This window comes from Vicia villosa, unplaced genomic scaffold (assembly GCF_029867415.1).
Source record: "Vicia villosa cultivar HV-30 ecotype Madison, WI unplaced genomic scaffold, Vvil1.0 ctg.000901F_1_1, whole genome shotgun sequence".
Lineage (NCBI taxonomy): Eukaryota > Viridiplantae > Streptophyta > Magnoliopsida > Fabales > Fabaceae > Vicia > Vicia villosa.
Window position 1 is genome coordinate 241102 of NW_026705405.1, and position 16099 is coordinate 257200.

Consider the following 16099-nt stretch of genomic DNA (forward strand, 5'->3'; position numbering starts at 1 on the left):
AATTACACCATGTACTTGATTGTATCAATGAGACAGAACAAACGTCATAGAGATGGACAAAGTCCTATTACTGTATGAAAGAAACGGGAATCCCTATGACGTGTGTTTACCAATTGTATCCCAAGACATATTAAGCCATTTTTACCAATTGTGTTTTGTCACAACAAGACATATATTAAGCCATTTTTACGATGGATAATTTTACAAAGAACATTTGAATATATATAAATATAAACACTAAAGCAAAAGCAGAAGAAAACACCATAAGTTTACAACGTTTAATGTTAAATATGTTCAATCCTCTCTCAGAACAAACAACCTCAGTCTAGGTTACCAGGTAAGATAATACTCTCATTATAGGCCAAAACATCAGCCATGATAACATGTGAGGGAGAAGGAGAAGAGTATTATATCCGTCCGTCCATCCATCCAATAATCAATAAATCCATTCAATAGTAAGGGCTGTAGCGCATCCCCATTCGGAACCTTGGAACCTTTCTACAAATCAACCAAAAAATGCTCTTAGTCTACACTGTCACAGAAAACATAGAATATATATTGGAAAGGAAAGAACTCAATACAACATACCCATATCCGTAAGGAGCAGGAGCATAGGCAAAAGGAGGTGGATATGGAGTTCTGCCTCGAAATCCCATGTAAGGATTACTAGGCCGGCGGGGACGAAATTGTTTCATCCCAGGAACATTGGTCCTCTTAGCAGTAACCTGCAAAAAAGTCCAAATAAGTATAGATAGCTGCAGAGAGGGAAAAGACTATTTTTTAAAAGCAGAAGCTTCTTGCTGTAATAACCTTCAATTGCCGTCCATGCAGTTCAGATTCATTTAAGGAAAGAGCCTCTTGAACAGCTTCTACTTCAACAAATTCTACATAAGCATAACCCTTGGGTTGGCCAAACTTATCGGTGCGAATGGTGACACGGTTTACTGTTCCACATGACTGGAAATGCTGTTGCACTTCTTCGGGAGTACATGCATAGTCCACCTGTAGGAAATATCAAGGTCATGAGATAAAATGACTGCACAGCCAAAATTGATCAACAATCCGATACAGCCTTAACAAAAGAAAACAAATTAGGCGAAATAATGTTAACTTCAGCAAGAAAATGAAAAGCGTTTATCATGTCAGATTTCACCAACCAAATGTTTTATAATGCCTATAAATTTCTTGAGCACTAAGCATCACCAAAAGTGCCGTCGGCCTTTGCAATCAAAACTGCAGATACCAATATACAGTCCTTTACCTATATATGGTGTCCTCTTTTCACCAGTAGAATTCCAAATTCTCGATCTGCAACTCCCTTCCTTTGTCCATCCATCCGGCCACAAATTCACAAAGTTTAGTAGATAAAACTCTCCATCCTAAATTCCTTTCTTTACTGCCCTAAATAATAGATTATGCTATTTTGCTCTTTCTCCCTTATTTTTTTCAATGTTGAAATCCATATGTTCTCCATACGATAAACATAACATTCTTCAACTCAATATCTAATATCTAACCGGTAAACTTTTTTATCCCCTTTTCTATCCCTCTAAATATTTTTGTTAGTGTTACATCTTTTGTTTTTCCGCTCTTTTTTTTTATTTCATTAGTTTGATACTAATATTTTTTTTTCTCCAGCTATATGTTTTATATCTATATCATAAATACTTCCAATTGCAGCATGACTAGAGCAGAAACTATAGATGGAAGCATAACCTGCAATTGTAGTCAAACATTATGTCAAAGCACAAAGCCAACAAAGCACAATCATATTTCTATATATTCAACATCAAACAAATAAATTCTCGCTACCTACATATCCATAATCTACAGATTTCAAACTTTCCACGATTGAGTATTATAGTGAACTGAAGACGAATTTGACTCCTTTATAGTGAACTTATAAACCTTAGAGGGTAGAATAAGAAATATCAACCATTGAAAAATCAAAGATTGATATTCCATACACATAAATGACAAGTCATAAATGTTATCAAATTTTAAAATTGATTTTTGCTGTCAATAGTTGAGATATCTTACTTTACACTCAAAAGTGAGAGCTCAATTTATAGAAGTTAAATAAATCCAATGAAGGCTAAATGACAAATGCATTTACCATTCGATTAATGGTCAGAGTGGTGAAAATACACTGCAACAAATATGGAGAACTATGGCTTAAGAATACTAGAAAAATGTCTGATAGCTGAATTTAGTCAAGCATATAAAAAGACAGTGAACAACAATTGATGAAAAACAGAACGGAAAAACATCTGGTTGAAATCAAAATTAAATTAGTCTGAATTTAGAAGTTCGCGAGGACAGAATGGGAAGGTCCAAGTGAATAACTATGAATGGCCTCGAGAAAGCTATCATCAACATCACCATCTTGATAGTCATGAGTTTTTGTAAAGGTTGTTAGGATCGAGATCTTGCATAAGATCGGGAGGGGGTAGCGAGATCGTAACCAAAATCGGAAGAGACAAGCAAAATAAAAAATGCACCAATTAGTTGTATCATCCCCTGTAGTATCAACTCTTTCATCTTCATTAATCTCATCATCTTCTCCATAACTTCCCAAAAGAAACAGTAAAACATCTTAGATGTGAATAAAAAAAACTAAAAACAGTAGAATCGGAGAGGAAGATAAGCCTTATGCGCGTGACTGAGTCAGGGAAAAAACAAAAGCATCATCAGCTGTCGCACGTCTTAGAAGAGAAAGAGGAGGTCGCAAGGGAGCGCAAGAGGCAGAGACGATTGTGAGGGAGGGAGACGATTCAAACTGAATGAGAAAATATTTATAAATAGGACTTTTACTTTTTAATAGAACCACCAGGATTGCTACTCGCGGGCTTGACATGACCCAAGCAAATATGGACAGGATCACACAGAATCGAGCAATTTAAGGATTGATTGCAATTTTGCAGCAACCTATTTCCAATAGGTGATTCTGCAAACGATTCAGATCATTGGTAGTGAGATTGCAGAATAATATGATTTACGGGATCTTGACAACCTTCGAAAGAATGTAAGAAAAGATTTTTTAAAAATAATCATTCACAGAATATTTTGGAAAGGGAGAGACATTGACACAACACAAGCAACATAGTGACATGAATTCCTGAAAAAAACTTTACCAAGGTTGAATTGAATACACATTTGAGGGAGATTAAGGTTCACTTGTCCAACAACACAGCTGGCAAAATTGAAGTAGTTTGGTAGAGGGGTGTACCAGAGGCAAGAAAATTGGGGGATCAGGTAGCTGAGCCTCAGAAATAGGAAGACAATCACCACTTGGAGAAGCTCATGCGTCTCCAGTGGGAGTGGCTTTGAGTAGGAGAACAAACAGTAACAAGTACCCTTAAGAATATTCCTCTTTCACATTATCACGTCTACATGCAATTCCCCTACAATATACTCTATTCTATACTATGCATTGTCCTGCACTGTGTCAATTGTGCATATTATAGAGCCCTCAATATCAGAAATGTAACATTTACACTAATAAACAATGCTACACATGAACAACAAAGGCGCTCACCATATTTTATAGCAAACCTATTAAACAACAGGAAAATGGTATAAAGCAGTATACAACAGCGCAAATTAAAAAAATATATAGCAGTGCCACTTGCTATTCAATCTGAGTTAGGTTGCAGATTTTCCTGATCTTGCTATTGAAAATTTATGGTAAGAAAAATTATGACTAGCTAATGATTTGGGAGACCTACCATATTCTAACGACATCATTTCCACAGACATGCATACACAGGTGACAATGTGTGTAATTTCAAAACCACAAATGTTTTATACAAGATTATGGTTTAATGATCTCCAAAATATGTACAATGATGTGAATGTGATGCTAGAGACAATCAAGATTAAACCCAAACCTGCTCTACAATTAATGTAAACAAAATATAAAGGTGTAAGCTCCGGGCTTAACAAAAATCTTCAATTTCTTCCCAAAAGCAGCATATACAAATATATACAGTGGCTCTTCTAATTGAACGGATCACTTGGGACTAAACATATAAGCTAATTGCATCCATATACACGACCCATATTATTAAACATGACAATAAGACAACTTAACAAACAGAATAGAAAATTTTAACATAAACAAGGGAATAGACAACTCACATTGCCCACAAAGATTGATCGAGAATCAACTTCCTCCCTATTGACCTGACTAGCAGAAGCATTAGCGGGATCTGTTTGGAGATAACAATCAATGACAAAGGCTCAATAATATAAATAAATGAAATATCTTGCACGGTAAGAAAGTAAAGTGATCACACCATGTGCAAGTGCAAGAGGAGAATGAGAAAGACAGACTATAAGTAAAAAGACAGAGATTAAAAAAACAAAATGCACTACTTGTTCTAGTATCAACCAAGAACTAAAAAAAAGTTGGGAGATTTTTGGCATGCATTATTACACTACACAAAAATCTAAATGAAGTGCAATGAAATATCTAATCATAGATAGATAGCCAAGTTAGTTCACAAACACTCAATGGCACCATGCAAAGCATTACCAAAGCCGGAAACAATCTTAAATCTTGATTCTCTAGGTTATAAAATTAAATACAAAATAAGCACAAACATCAAGCATGGCCAATTTAATCCTACAGCTTTCTTCACATGAGGAACAAAATCCAGTTAACAAAATCTTCAAAATTTTCATCAGCAAATTTTAACAAAAAAATTTCAAAAATTTCGTTTTTATATTCACAGAATAGAAATGAAGTACAAAAACAGCATAAAACTAAGCACCCTCAACCAAAATGGGGACAAACAGGTGTCACCTTGCGCGGATCCCATTTCTTTCTCGACTTTGGCCTGCATCTCTCGCAAAGCAGCAGCTTCGTCTTCCATTTCCTTCAACCGTTTCTTCATGTCATCCAAATCCTGCTGTGATCATAATCAACATTGATGCGTGAATCATAATTAGGGTTTTTGGGACTGAAAAACACCGCAAAAAAATGAAAGGGAAATTGTGATAACGATAATGAGATAAACGGAAAATATTACATACGGCTTCGTTGTTGTCGGCGCCGACCATATCAACGTCATCGTTTTCCATGTCTCCGTCACAGAAGGGTACGCCGTCGTCACCTGCGGTTTCAATCCCTCCACTTCTCCAACAATTCTCCTTTTGACGGACACTCTTTTTAAGGTTGTTTTGTCATTAATATAAAATGAGAAATAACACATAAAATAAAAATTATAATTACATTAGTCCAAAAAAAATAAAAAATATTTACAATAATTTTTTATAAAGAAGGTGGAATTATATGAATTTAATTGGTATGTACGGACATTGGTATGCACAGACAGTGTAAAGCAATTTTACACCGTGAATTATAACTGTTAAATATTTATTGAAATTTAATTTTAATTATTTATAAAATAATATTTTTAAATGATTATGATGCACTGACTGTATAAAAAATTTTACACTGACACTTACGGTGCATAATAATTAATCTCAATTATATTTATTCAGAGGTTGAGAATGAGAGTTAGACTACTCGCATTCATTTATTGTTCTGGACTGGGCCAAGGGTAGGCCCAACTTAGTTTCGGCCCAACTTACGGACAAATCCAAATACTGCAAGTAACACAAGAGTCACGGGCATCTGACCGACGAATGCATACATCTCAAAGATGCCATCGAGACCCTAATTAAAGAGGGCCGCTTGTCGAAGTACATAAGGAAGGGAGAACCTCCCCGAAGAGAAGCCCCTCGGAACTCTGACGAGGGTAATTCACCAGACAGCCGACCGCTTCAAGTCGCGCTGTCCATAACTCGACCGGAAGACTTCATCCCTTCGGTCGGCGTGACGACTGCCTACAGCACCTGGGAACACTTCCCGACCGCTGATCAGCGCCAATTCGGATCTCGCCCCTACTCTGCGGAAGTTCAAAGGGAAATCAGATCCGATCACATTCTACTTGGAAGAGCTGCCCGGCGGAGCTCCGAACGCCACGATCCCTCTGCTCGTCCGAGCCAGGATGGCTAACTTCGACGTCCGTCGAGTCCTGGTCGACGAAGGCAGCTCGGTCGACATCATGTATTCTCACCTCTTCCGGACACTTCAGCTAGACGACTCACACCTCACTCCTTATGTGGGTTCTGATCTCCAAGGCTTCAACGGGGCTACCACCAAACCGTGGGGTTACGTCAAACTGATCGTCACCTTCGGGGAAGGGGAAGCATCCAGGCAGGTCAAGACGAGATTCTTGGTTATCGACTGCAAGACTCTCTACAACTGCATCATCGGACGCCCTACTCTGGCCGAGCTCACTGCCGTCCCTTCGACCGTGCACCTGAAGATGAAATTCTACACAAAGCGGGGACGAGTGGCCACTATCAACGCAGACATCGAAGCCGCTAGAAGGATCTTCGATGCCTCCGTAAAGGGGTTGCAACTGATCGCTCCTCCATCAGAATCCAACAAGAAGCCGAGGGCAGAAGACAAACATCATCCGGAAGATCAACACCCGCCAACAAACGTCAGCTCGGTGGACCTGGATGCTCGATTCACAGATGAAGAGCTGAAGAATGGCGAAGAGACAAGCCCAAAGGTGACTCACCCCGTCCGGCCCGTCCCAGACGGGGACTTCGACCTCATCCCGCTGGGCGACAACCCCGACAAAGCGGTAAAAATCGGCAAGGACATCCCAGATCTACCGAGGAAGCAACTCATAGCATGTCCTCCAAGCCAACGCCGACTTGTTCGCCTGGAGCGCAGCGGAAATGCCCGGACTCGACCCTGAGGTCGCCTGTCCCCACCTCTCCATTGATCCAGCCGTGAAGGCAGTAGTTCAACGTAGGCGCCGGCAGTCTCCCGAAAAAGCGGAGGCTGCCGAGAAAGCTGTAAAAGACCTCTTAGAGGCAAATTTTATTTCCGAGGCCAAGTATTCAACTTGGCTCTCAAACGTTGTACTTGTCAAAAAATCTAATGGAAAATGGAGAATGTGTGTTGATTATACCAATGTTAACCGGGCATGTCCCAAAGATGCTTATCCATTGCCTAATATTGATAGGCTGGTCGACAACTCGGCCGGCTATAAACTGTTATCATTTATGGATGCTTATTCAGGTTACAATCAAATCCCCATGGCCAGGTGCGACAAGCAGTGCACGACATTCATGACCGAGTCGGGTAACTATTACTACAACGTAATGCCCTTCGGACTCAAGAATGCTGGAGCCACATACCAGCGGATGATGAACAAGGTTTTCCGAGGAGAGATCGGCGACACCCTCGAGGTATATATGGACGACATGATCGTCAAATCTCTAGAAGACTCCGATCACACAGCACATCTTGAACGAGTATTCGAGCAGGCCAGATCCTGCAAGATGCGCTTCAACCCAGAGAAGTGCACCTTCGGAGTACGGGCAGGCAAGTTCCTCGGTTTCTACCTAACCGAGCGAGGAATAGAAGCCAACCCCGATAAATGCCGAGCATTCTCAGAACTTCCTACCCCTAATAATAAAAAATCTATCCAAGTATTAAATGGAATGCTCACGGCACTATCCCGCTTCGTCGCAAAATCCGCCCAGCATGCCCTCCCATTTTTCAAGTTGCTCTGGAAAGAAGCGACCTTCGAATGGTCCGAGGAGTGCGAGCAAGCACTATCCCATCTCAAACAAGTGCTCTCCAAACCGCCCGTCCTCTCCCGACCAGATAGCAACGGGATTCTATATCTCTACCTGGCCGTCTCAAACGAAGCGGCCAGCGCGGCCTTAATCCGAGAAGCAGAAGACGGACAGAAGCCAGTATACTTCACAAGCAAAGCCCTACAAGGGCCCGAGGTGCGATATCAACAGATAGAGAAAGTCGCACTGGCCCTAATAACAGCTGCCAGGAGGCTGAGGTACTACTTCCTCGCCCACACCATTGTCGTCCGGACAGACCAACCCATCAAACAACTTCTCAGCCGACCAGACATGGCCGGGAGAATGCTAAGATGGTCCCTCGAGCTATCCGAGTTCGACATACAATACGAGGGTAGGAAAGCACTGAAAGCTCAGGCGCTCGCCGATTTCGTGGCCGAAATGACCTCAATTTCCAACTGCCCGACTCCCACCGAAAATAAATGGACCATCTACGTAGATGGCGCATCGAGCAACTCGGGAAGCGGAGCCGACATTATCCTAGAAAACGACGAGGGGCTCATCATCTAAGTATCCTTGGTCTTGTCTTTCACCATGTCGAACAACCAGGCCAAATACGAGGCTCTCCTAGCAGGCCTACGTCTCGCCGAAGACGTGGGTGCTCGGGAGGTCATGATTTACACCGACTCCCAGCTCGTCGCATCCCAAGTCAGCGGCGATTACCAAGCCAAAAACGACACACTAGCCGAGTATCTCACGCTCGTCAAAGAAAAAATGAAAAGATTCTTAAAGGCAGACGTCGCACATATACCCCAGGAGCATAACTCACGAGCCGACATATTGTCCAAACTTGCGAGCACAAGAAAGAAAGGAGGAAACAAGTCAGTAATCCAGGAAATCCTGCCCAGGCCGAGCATAAGCAATAACGTGCAAGCTCTACAAGTATACGCTATCGGGGACGACCATTGCTGGATGACCCCGGTATATAACTTCCTCACGAAAAACGAACTTCCCGCTGACGCGAAGGAAGCCTCGGCTATTAAGAGACGAGCCTTCTCGTACACTGTCGTCGAAAATAAACTATACCGACGAGGCTTCTCCATTCCTCTCCTTAAATGCGTCGACGCCTCGCAAGCACTTGAGATACTCCAAGAACTTCACAAAGGGATCAACGGCCAACATCTCGGCGGCCGGTCACTAGCGAGGAAAGCTCTTAGAGTCGGGTACTATTGGCCGACCATGCAGCAAGACGCCAAAGAACATGTCCGTAAATGCGATAAGTGTCAGCGTCACGCCGACATGCACTTGGCTCCCCCGAACGAACTTAAATCGCTCTCCTCGCCTTGGCCCTTCTCCACCTGGGGAATGGACCTCCTCGGACCCTTCCCGGTTGGCTCGTATCAGAATAAATACCTAGTGGTCGCTGTGGATTACTTCACGAAATGGATAGAAGCCGAAGCGCTCGCCAAGATCATGTCTCAAAACGTGCTCCGTTTCTACAAACGAAACATTCTCGCTCGGTTCGGGGTACCACAGGCTATAGTCATCGACAATGGCACCCAATTCACTGACAGAAAGTTCCAAGAGTTTGTGGCCAAGCTCGGCACGAAACAACATTTCACCTCAGTCGAGCATCCCCAAACGAACGGGCAAGCCGAGGCAGCCAACCGAGTCATCCTCCGGGGACTGAAGAGGAGACTCGGCGAAGCCAATAAGGCTTGGGTCGAAGAATTACATAGTGTACTTTGGGCTTATAGGACAACCCCCCATTCGAGCACGGGCGAGACTCCGTTCAGACTAACCTACGGCACCGAAGCCGTGATCCCCGTGGAAATCCGAGAACCTTCTCGGCGCACCGAATCGCCCCTCGAAGAAGAGCTCAATGACGAGGCTATGAGGGAAGAGCTCGATATGGTCGAAGAGATCCGAGCAAGATCCTCCCTCCGAGAAGCAAAATTAAAACAACAGATAGCCCTCCGCCACAACGCCAAAGTTATCAAACGCAAATTTGAAGTCGGCGCCCTAGTGCTCCGCAGAAACATGAAAGACTCGCGCGAGGGCAAACTAGCCCCAAACTGGGAAGGCTCATACCGAGTTTACGATAAAACCGAAAATGGCGCTTATTACCTCGAGAATCTCCTCGGAGAAAAACTTGCTCGACCTTGGAACGCCGAAAAACTCAGACGTTATTACAGTTAAACACGACCTAACGCCTCGGACACTTGTATCGAACACAGGTGTTAACCGGGCATGGACCCGCGTCACCGGTACGAACGCGAGTGCTCCACGACAGCAACGGTCGGAACCATCCACCGAATGGAAGGGCCGACCACACGGCGGACTCTACACCTAGACCCTCCGTGGAAGTACCTGCAAGGCAGAACCCCAGCTCGCGATGAGATCGTTCACGCCGCGAGCACTTGGCCGCAACCGCGGTCTCGTGCTCGCTATCAGCGCACACCTGCTCCGCGCACCCGGCCCGTATACAACACGCCCGGGCAATCAGCCTAGTCCGAGCATAACCAATAATTATCAATAATATTCTAAGTGTTGGGATCACTCCCCGGAATATACGAGCAACAATAAACAATAAAATTTCAAGCACACAAGACGATTATCAAATGTAAAGGACAAATTAGCAAAAGCCGACCAAATTGGCCGGTGATGTCCAAATATTACAACAAAAATGTCGGGCGCGCAGGTCCCCAAATATCCCGGGCACGAGCCCCATAAATCCAAAAGTCAAAAGGCGGCACGCAGGCCAGGAAAACAGAGGCACGCAGGCCCTAAACAAAGCTCAATCTTCGGGTGTACCGGGCACCAGATGGCCGTCCACAATCCTGCTCGAAACCCCGATGTTATCAATCTTCAGGCCCGGATTCAGAAGCTTCAACTGCTGGACAGCACACTTAAACCCCTCCTCAGCCATGTCAGCAAGCTCGATTTTCAAGTCGACGATCTTCTCGACAAACTCAGCCCTCGACTTAAGCACCGCCACATCCGAAGACTCCTCCGTCGTCGGCTCCCAAGCTTGTTCAAGTTCAGCGACCTTCTTTTTCTCCTCCTCTACTTCCTCATCTTTTTGCTTCACAAGGTCCTCCATCTTCTTCTTCATCTTCTCCCGAAGAGTTCTAAGCCGGGCGACTTCCTCCTCGGCGACCCTCTTGTCGTCTTCTGCCTTCTTCAGGGCCTCGGCAGATGCGACACCCCCCTGAGCGAACATTTGCGCCATTCCAACGACCCTCATTAGTCATTACAGCAGCGCTGTCGCTGGCCAGCTGCTTTAGGCGGGCCGAAAAGGACATCTCCTCAGCACGGCGAGCCTCATCTGGAGAGACGGACAGGGGAAACTTCTCGAAAAACTGGCCCTCTTTGAAGCAAGGAGGGAGTACAAACCCGCGCTCAGCTCCCGTGACCGGTGGATCTTCTCGGGACATCTCCGACCGACGTTGCTTCTTCGGCGTCCCCCCTTCCGGGATCACCAAAGGAGAGCCGGCAGAGCCGGAATGTTCACCTGAAGCCACCCCCCGATTCTTGTTTTTTAACGCCCGAATTCTTCTTCCATCCTGGGCCGCCTTCAGGACCTTATCCTCCTTCGCTGGCATAGCATCTGAAACACAAAACAAATAGTTAGTAACGAGCATTAACTGAAAAAGCAGGATAAAACGACAAAAAATCCACCTAACAACGCCTTGGTTTCCGCCGAAGTCCGGCACGTCAGGAGAGCCTTAGTGTTTATGGCTCGAGCTTCAGTCTTCGGCACACCCTCTTCGTCATAAATGGGTTCCCCCGTCCTCGTCACCCACGGGCTGAGACTGAAGCTGTCTACCCATTGACAGAGACGAAGATACGACGCCGAGTCTGATAAGTGCCAAAATGTTGTTATTTTGAGTATATAATTGTGGCACTTATCGATTCTATTCATTCTGTTTTTGTAATAAAATCCCCACTTTTGTGTATATATTCACATTATTTAGTTTTCATATATTTTATATACCGTTTAATAGTTTTTCCTTTGTTTTTATAGGTATTCATGCTTATTGGAGCCTCGAGGAATAAAGTGTCGAAGGCACAGCTCCGATTGCGCGATTTTGGATCAAATAAGCAAGTTTTGTGCAGAGAGCGCCGCTGAGCGGCGTGTAAGCGCGCTTTCCAGGGGCGAACCAAATTTTCCTGGCCGCTAAGCGGCAGCTCTGGCCGCTAAGCGGAGGCCTGTTTACTGTTCTAGATATTTTTGTAATACGTGTAGTCCGCTAAGCGAGATTTGGCCGCTAAGCGGCCGTAGCAGAAATTTTCTTTATATTTCTTCATTTGTAACATTTCTAGGATATGGTTTTGGAGAGTTTTTGGTTCCAACTCCATCATTTTCATTCTTAGAGTAGGATTAGCTTAGAAAACAACACTGGGTCATGCACTTGGAAGATCGGAGGTGGATTTCTCATCAACCGGAGCTGACAACCCGCGAGATGTTTGGTTCATCTCTTCTATTATCTGTGTATTTCTTTGTGTTGGGTTTGTTTGTATATTTACTTGAATCTGATGTATATTTACCGATTATAATGTTATATTTAACTTGCTTTATAAATCTGTGTTGATATTGTTCTGGATTTTTGCTCTGTGCTGGAGATTTGGGGTGCCTTAGAGATAAACTTCTTGAATCTTTATCTAGGATGATAATATGTTGGTTATGAACTCTAGAGATAGATTTAGAGCTAGCATTCACTGTGGGTATCTGTACTTAATGCTTTCGTGTTTGAGCGGCGTGCGAGAGATCGCCGACGCGAGAATACGGATGTTCTCGTGACTTCGCGTTAGAGATAACCTTAGTTGTGAGATGATCTCGTTTGTGCTCCAGAGATGGACGCTTATGTGAGAGATACGTGATGACATAGATGAGTATCGTGGGTTGAGTATAACGGGTTGGTAAGTGTATGTTTGTGAAGAGTGAATATATTTACATTCCTGATAAGTTATTTCTCTTCTAAGAATGTGTTTATTCTTTTCCTGTCTATATCTTTGTTTACTTTTTGCTCATTCAAACCCATGCTCGAAATCATAGAAACTATTGAATGGCATCTCTCCATCTCTGTGGACGATAAATCCCGGATCAATATTTCCAAATCTTTTTTGTTGCTTGCCCTATGCTTGCATTCAACAAAATGGCGCCGTATGCCGGGGATGGTTGTGGATTGCATCGCAATAGTTTATGTTGTTTTGAGCTTTGTATATATCGTATATATTGTATAGTTTCACGTGTATATATTTACTTGTACATGTTTACTTGTACATGTTCACCATATAGTTACTTGTACATGTTTACATACAAGTATACTTTGTTGGTGAATGTTGGTGAAACACGTTGAGATCGGACCAGTTCGTTATTCAAAATCTTCACTTTTCAACTTATGAATCCAACATTCACCATTTTTTCTCTTTTTGTTTGATAATAGTTGTTTGTGTTTCATACTTGTGCAAATGTGTTTGTTTGTGTACATAATTGTATACTTGCGTTTTCTTTTATGTTTGTATAATTGTTGTATATATTTGTACCCGAAACGTTTGTTGAGTGCTTTGGTTAGGACACTTTCTTTAGGCTTGTGCGGTGAGACGTCACCATGGCATGACGGGAGGAAGCTACTTTCCAAACACCAAAACAATAAAGGCGTCGAGCTAACGACGTAAAACAAGCGCTTGTTGGGAGGCACCCCAGCGGTTGTAAAGTTTTGGCTATTTTTATGTTTTTAGGTATTTAGGTGAAGTGGAGAGAGCTGTAACACCAGATTCTGTTCTGATTTTTCTGGTTTTTTCTGTCATCGCTAAGCGGAGCAGATCTCGCTAAGCGAGCATAGCAGAATTTTGTTTTCCTGCTTTGTACCAGTGGGGTTCCTATTCCACTTGGTTCACTTATTTTTCCCACTTTCACCAAGGCTAATTAGTAATATATATTAGTTTTGTTTTTCTAATTCTTTTGTTGGTTGTTTGTATTTAAATTTTGTTCGATAATTCGAAGATTTTTTAGGTGATTTTCCAAAGCTTGAGTGTTTCAACTTGCGGATGTATGGTAGGATATTGTTTTTGAAGTGTATCATTCAAGGTACTCACTTATCGCTTTCTATAGCATAACATGTTTAGGAAACTTTTCATTTGTACAATTACCATACCATTCATTCTTTTGCATTACTTGCTTGTTGATTGAATCACTTTAGTTCCCAAACCATAAATGTGAGGAAGCTTTCCATTGTTCATATATGCTGGAGGCCACAATCTTTGTTTTAACTGGATTTTATTATGCTTAATCTTTTGTTTATGTTGATTTTATGAAAGCATGAAAAGGATCAAGGCATTTAGTTTCATTTTGAGCACAACTACCAAAACCAAATAGTCAATTCACCTTGTGAGTGTGTGATCATTTGTTAACCCTTTTGAGCCTTTTTGTCAATGTCCATGTTGTTTTTGCTAAGTGCTTATCTATGAGTGTTTAGTTCTCATTTTTGCATGGATGATTGATTCTTTGTTTTCTTGAACCCTCAACCATGATTTTTGGTATGAATTTTTACCTTGCCTTAGAAAATAGGGAGTATTCATATGATGGTGTGGTTGAATTCAAGTTGGGGAGAAAAATGGTTGCAACTTATTCGGTTGTTGCTATGAGGTTGAAAAGAAAGAAAAAGAAAAAAAAATGAAGAGAAAAGAAAAGAAAAAGAAAGAAAAAAAGTGAAAAATTTTTGAAAAAGAAAAAGAAAAGAGAAGCGAATAATTGTGCTAATAAGTATTGTGATTGGTTTGAGAAACTTGTGGTTAAGGAAGAAGTTTGATCGAGATTTTGTTGTTTGAATCTTTGGTGGATTGATCACTCCCTTAGGTTTAGGCAAGTTTTTGTTTCGATTAGCCTTAGGACTTATCCATTGTTTGTTAACCAAGCCACATTACAACCTTGAAAAGTCCTTGTGATTCTTGCTTTTGTATCTTCAATGTGATTTTTAGATGAATGCATAATTTAATCTTTTGTTTGCAAGATTGTTGGATGAGTGTTAAAAGTCCTTCACCTTTGTGTGTTCTTCATCCATTGATGAATTTTTGCTAGGTGTGATTCATGAAATGAGCATGTATTGTGTTAGAATGTTTTGTATGCTTTTTGTACTTAGGATTAGTTTCATTTACATGTTGTCGTTGTAGGATAGTGGTAAGTGTTTACTTTGTTTATACGTTTTTGTATTGAGCCATACATTTGTTTTTGGTTTTCAAAACTTGTTGATTCACAATTTTTTGGTTTATTACTTTTGATTCTTTGATTTATTTGACATTGTTTGAGGACAAACAAAGTTTTAAGTTGGGGAGAGTTTGATAAGTGCCAAAATGTTGTTATTTTGAGTATATAATTGTGGCACTTATCGATTCTATTCATTCTGTTTTTGTAATAAAATCCCCACTTTTGTGTATATATTCACATTATTTAGTTTTCATATGTTTTATATACCATTTAATAGTTTTTCCTTTGTTTTTATAGGTATTCATGCTTATTGGAGCCTCGAGGAATAAAGTGTCGAAGGCACGGCTCCGATTGCGCGATTTTGGATCAAATAAGCAAGTTTTGTGCAGAGAGCGCCGCTGAGCGGCGTGTAAGCGCGCTTTCCAGGGGCGAACCAAATTTTCCTGGCCGCTAAGCGGCAGCTCTGGCCGCTAAGCGGAGGCCTGTTTACTGTTCTAGATATTTTTGTAATACGTGTAGTCCGCTAAGCGAGATTTGGCCGCTAAGCGGCCGTAGCAGAAATTTTCTTTATATTTCTTCATTTGTAACATTTCTAGGATATGGTTTTGGAGAGTTTTTGGTTCCAACTCCATCATTTTCATTCTTAGAGTAGGATTAGCTTAGAAAACAACACTGGGTCATGCACTTGGAAGATCGGAGGTGGATTTCTCATCAACCGGAGCTGACAACCCGCGAGATGTTTGGTTCATCTCTTCTATTATCTGTGTATTTCTTTGTGTTGGGTTTGTTTGTATATTTACTTGAATCTGATGTATATTTACCGATTATAATGTTATATTTAACTTGCTTTATAAATCTGTGTTGATATTGTTCTGGATTTTTGCTCTGTGCTGGAGATTTGGGGTGCCTTAGAGATAAACTTCTTGAATCTTTATCTAGGATGATAATATGTTGGTTATGAACTCTAGAGATAGATTTAGAGCTAGCATTCACTGTGGGTATCTGTACTTAATGCTTTCGTGTTTGAGCGGCGCGCGAGAGATCGCCGACGCGAGAATACGGATGTTCTCGTGACTTCGCGTTAGAGATAACCTTAGTTGTGAGATGATCTCGTTTGTGCTCCAGAGATGGACGCTTATGTGAGAGATACGTGATGACATAGATGAGTATCGTGGGTTGAGTATAACGGGTTGGTAAGTGTATGTTTGTGAAGAGTGAATATATTTACATTCCTGATAAGTTATTTCTCTTCTAAGAATG

The 16099-nt window shown here is 41.9% G+C and overlaps 1 protein-coding gene across 2 annotated transcripts; it reads right to left on the bottom strand.

Annotated features, from left to right (window-relative positions):
• Positions 1–199: 199 nt before the first annotated feature.
• Positions 200–5183, bottom strand: LOC131632075 (polyadenylate-binding protein 2-like). Of its 2 annotated transcripts, none has more exons than XM_058902845.1 (6): positions 5038–5183; positions 4808–4910; positions 4141–4211; positions 811–1002; positions 589–725; positions 200–498 (listed from the first exon to the last, which is right to left on the bottom strand). In XM_058902845.1, the coding sequence occupies exons 1-6, from the start codon at positions 5083–5085 to the stop codon at positions 450–452; spliced, it is 600 nt and encodes a 199-aa protein (XP_058758828.1). In that variant the 5' UTR covers positions 5086–5183; the 3' UTR covers positions 200–449. The 2 variants fall into 2 exon arrangements, with proteins under 2 accessions (XP_058758828.1, XP_058758827.1); XM_058902844.1 differs by having other exon boundaries at positions 4808–4913.
• Positions 5184–16099: the final 10916 nt, after the last annotated feature.

Bases quoted from the DNA above. Each gene is read 5' to 3' on its own strand.
- LOC131632075 (XM_058902844.1), bottom strand. From the start codon at position 5,085: ATGGAAAACGATGACGTTGATATGGTCGGCGCCGACAACAACGAAGCC. The intron at 4,914-5,037 runs GTATGTAATATT...TTATGATCACAG, and splicing joins GCGCCGACAACAACGAAGCC to CAGGATTTGGATGACATGAA. The intron at 499-588 runs GTATGTTGTATT...GTTGATTTGTAG, and splicing joins CCTGCTCCTTACGGATATGG to AAAGGTTCCAAGGTTCCGAA.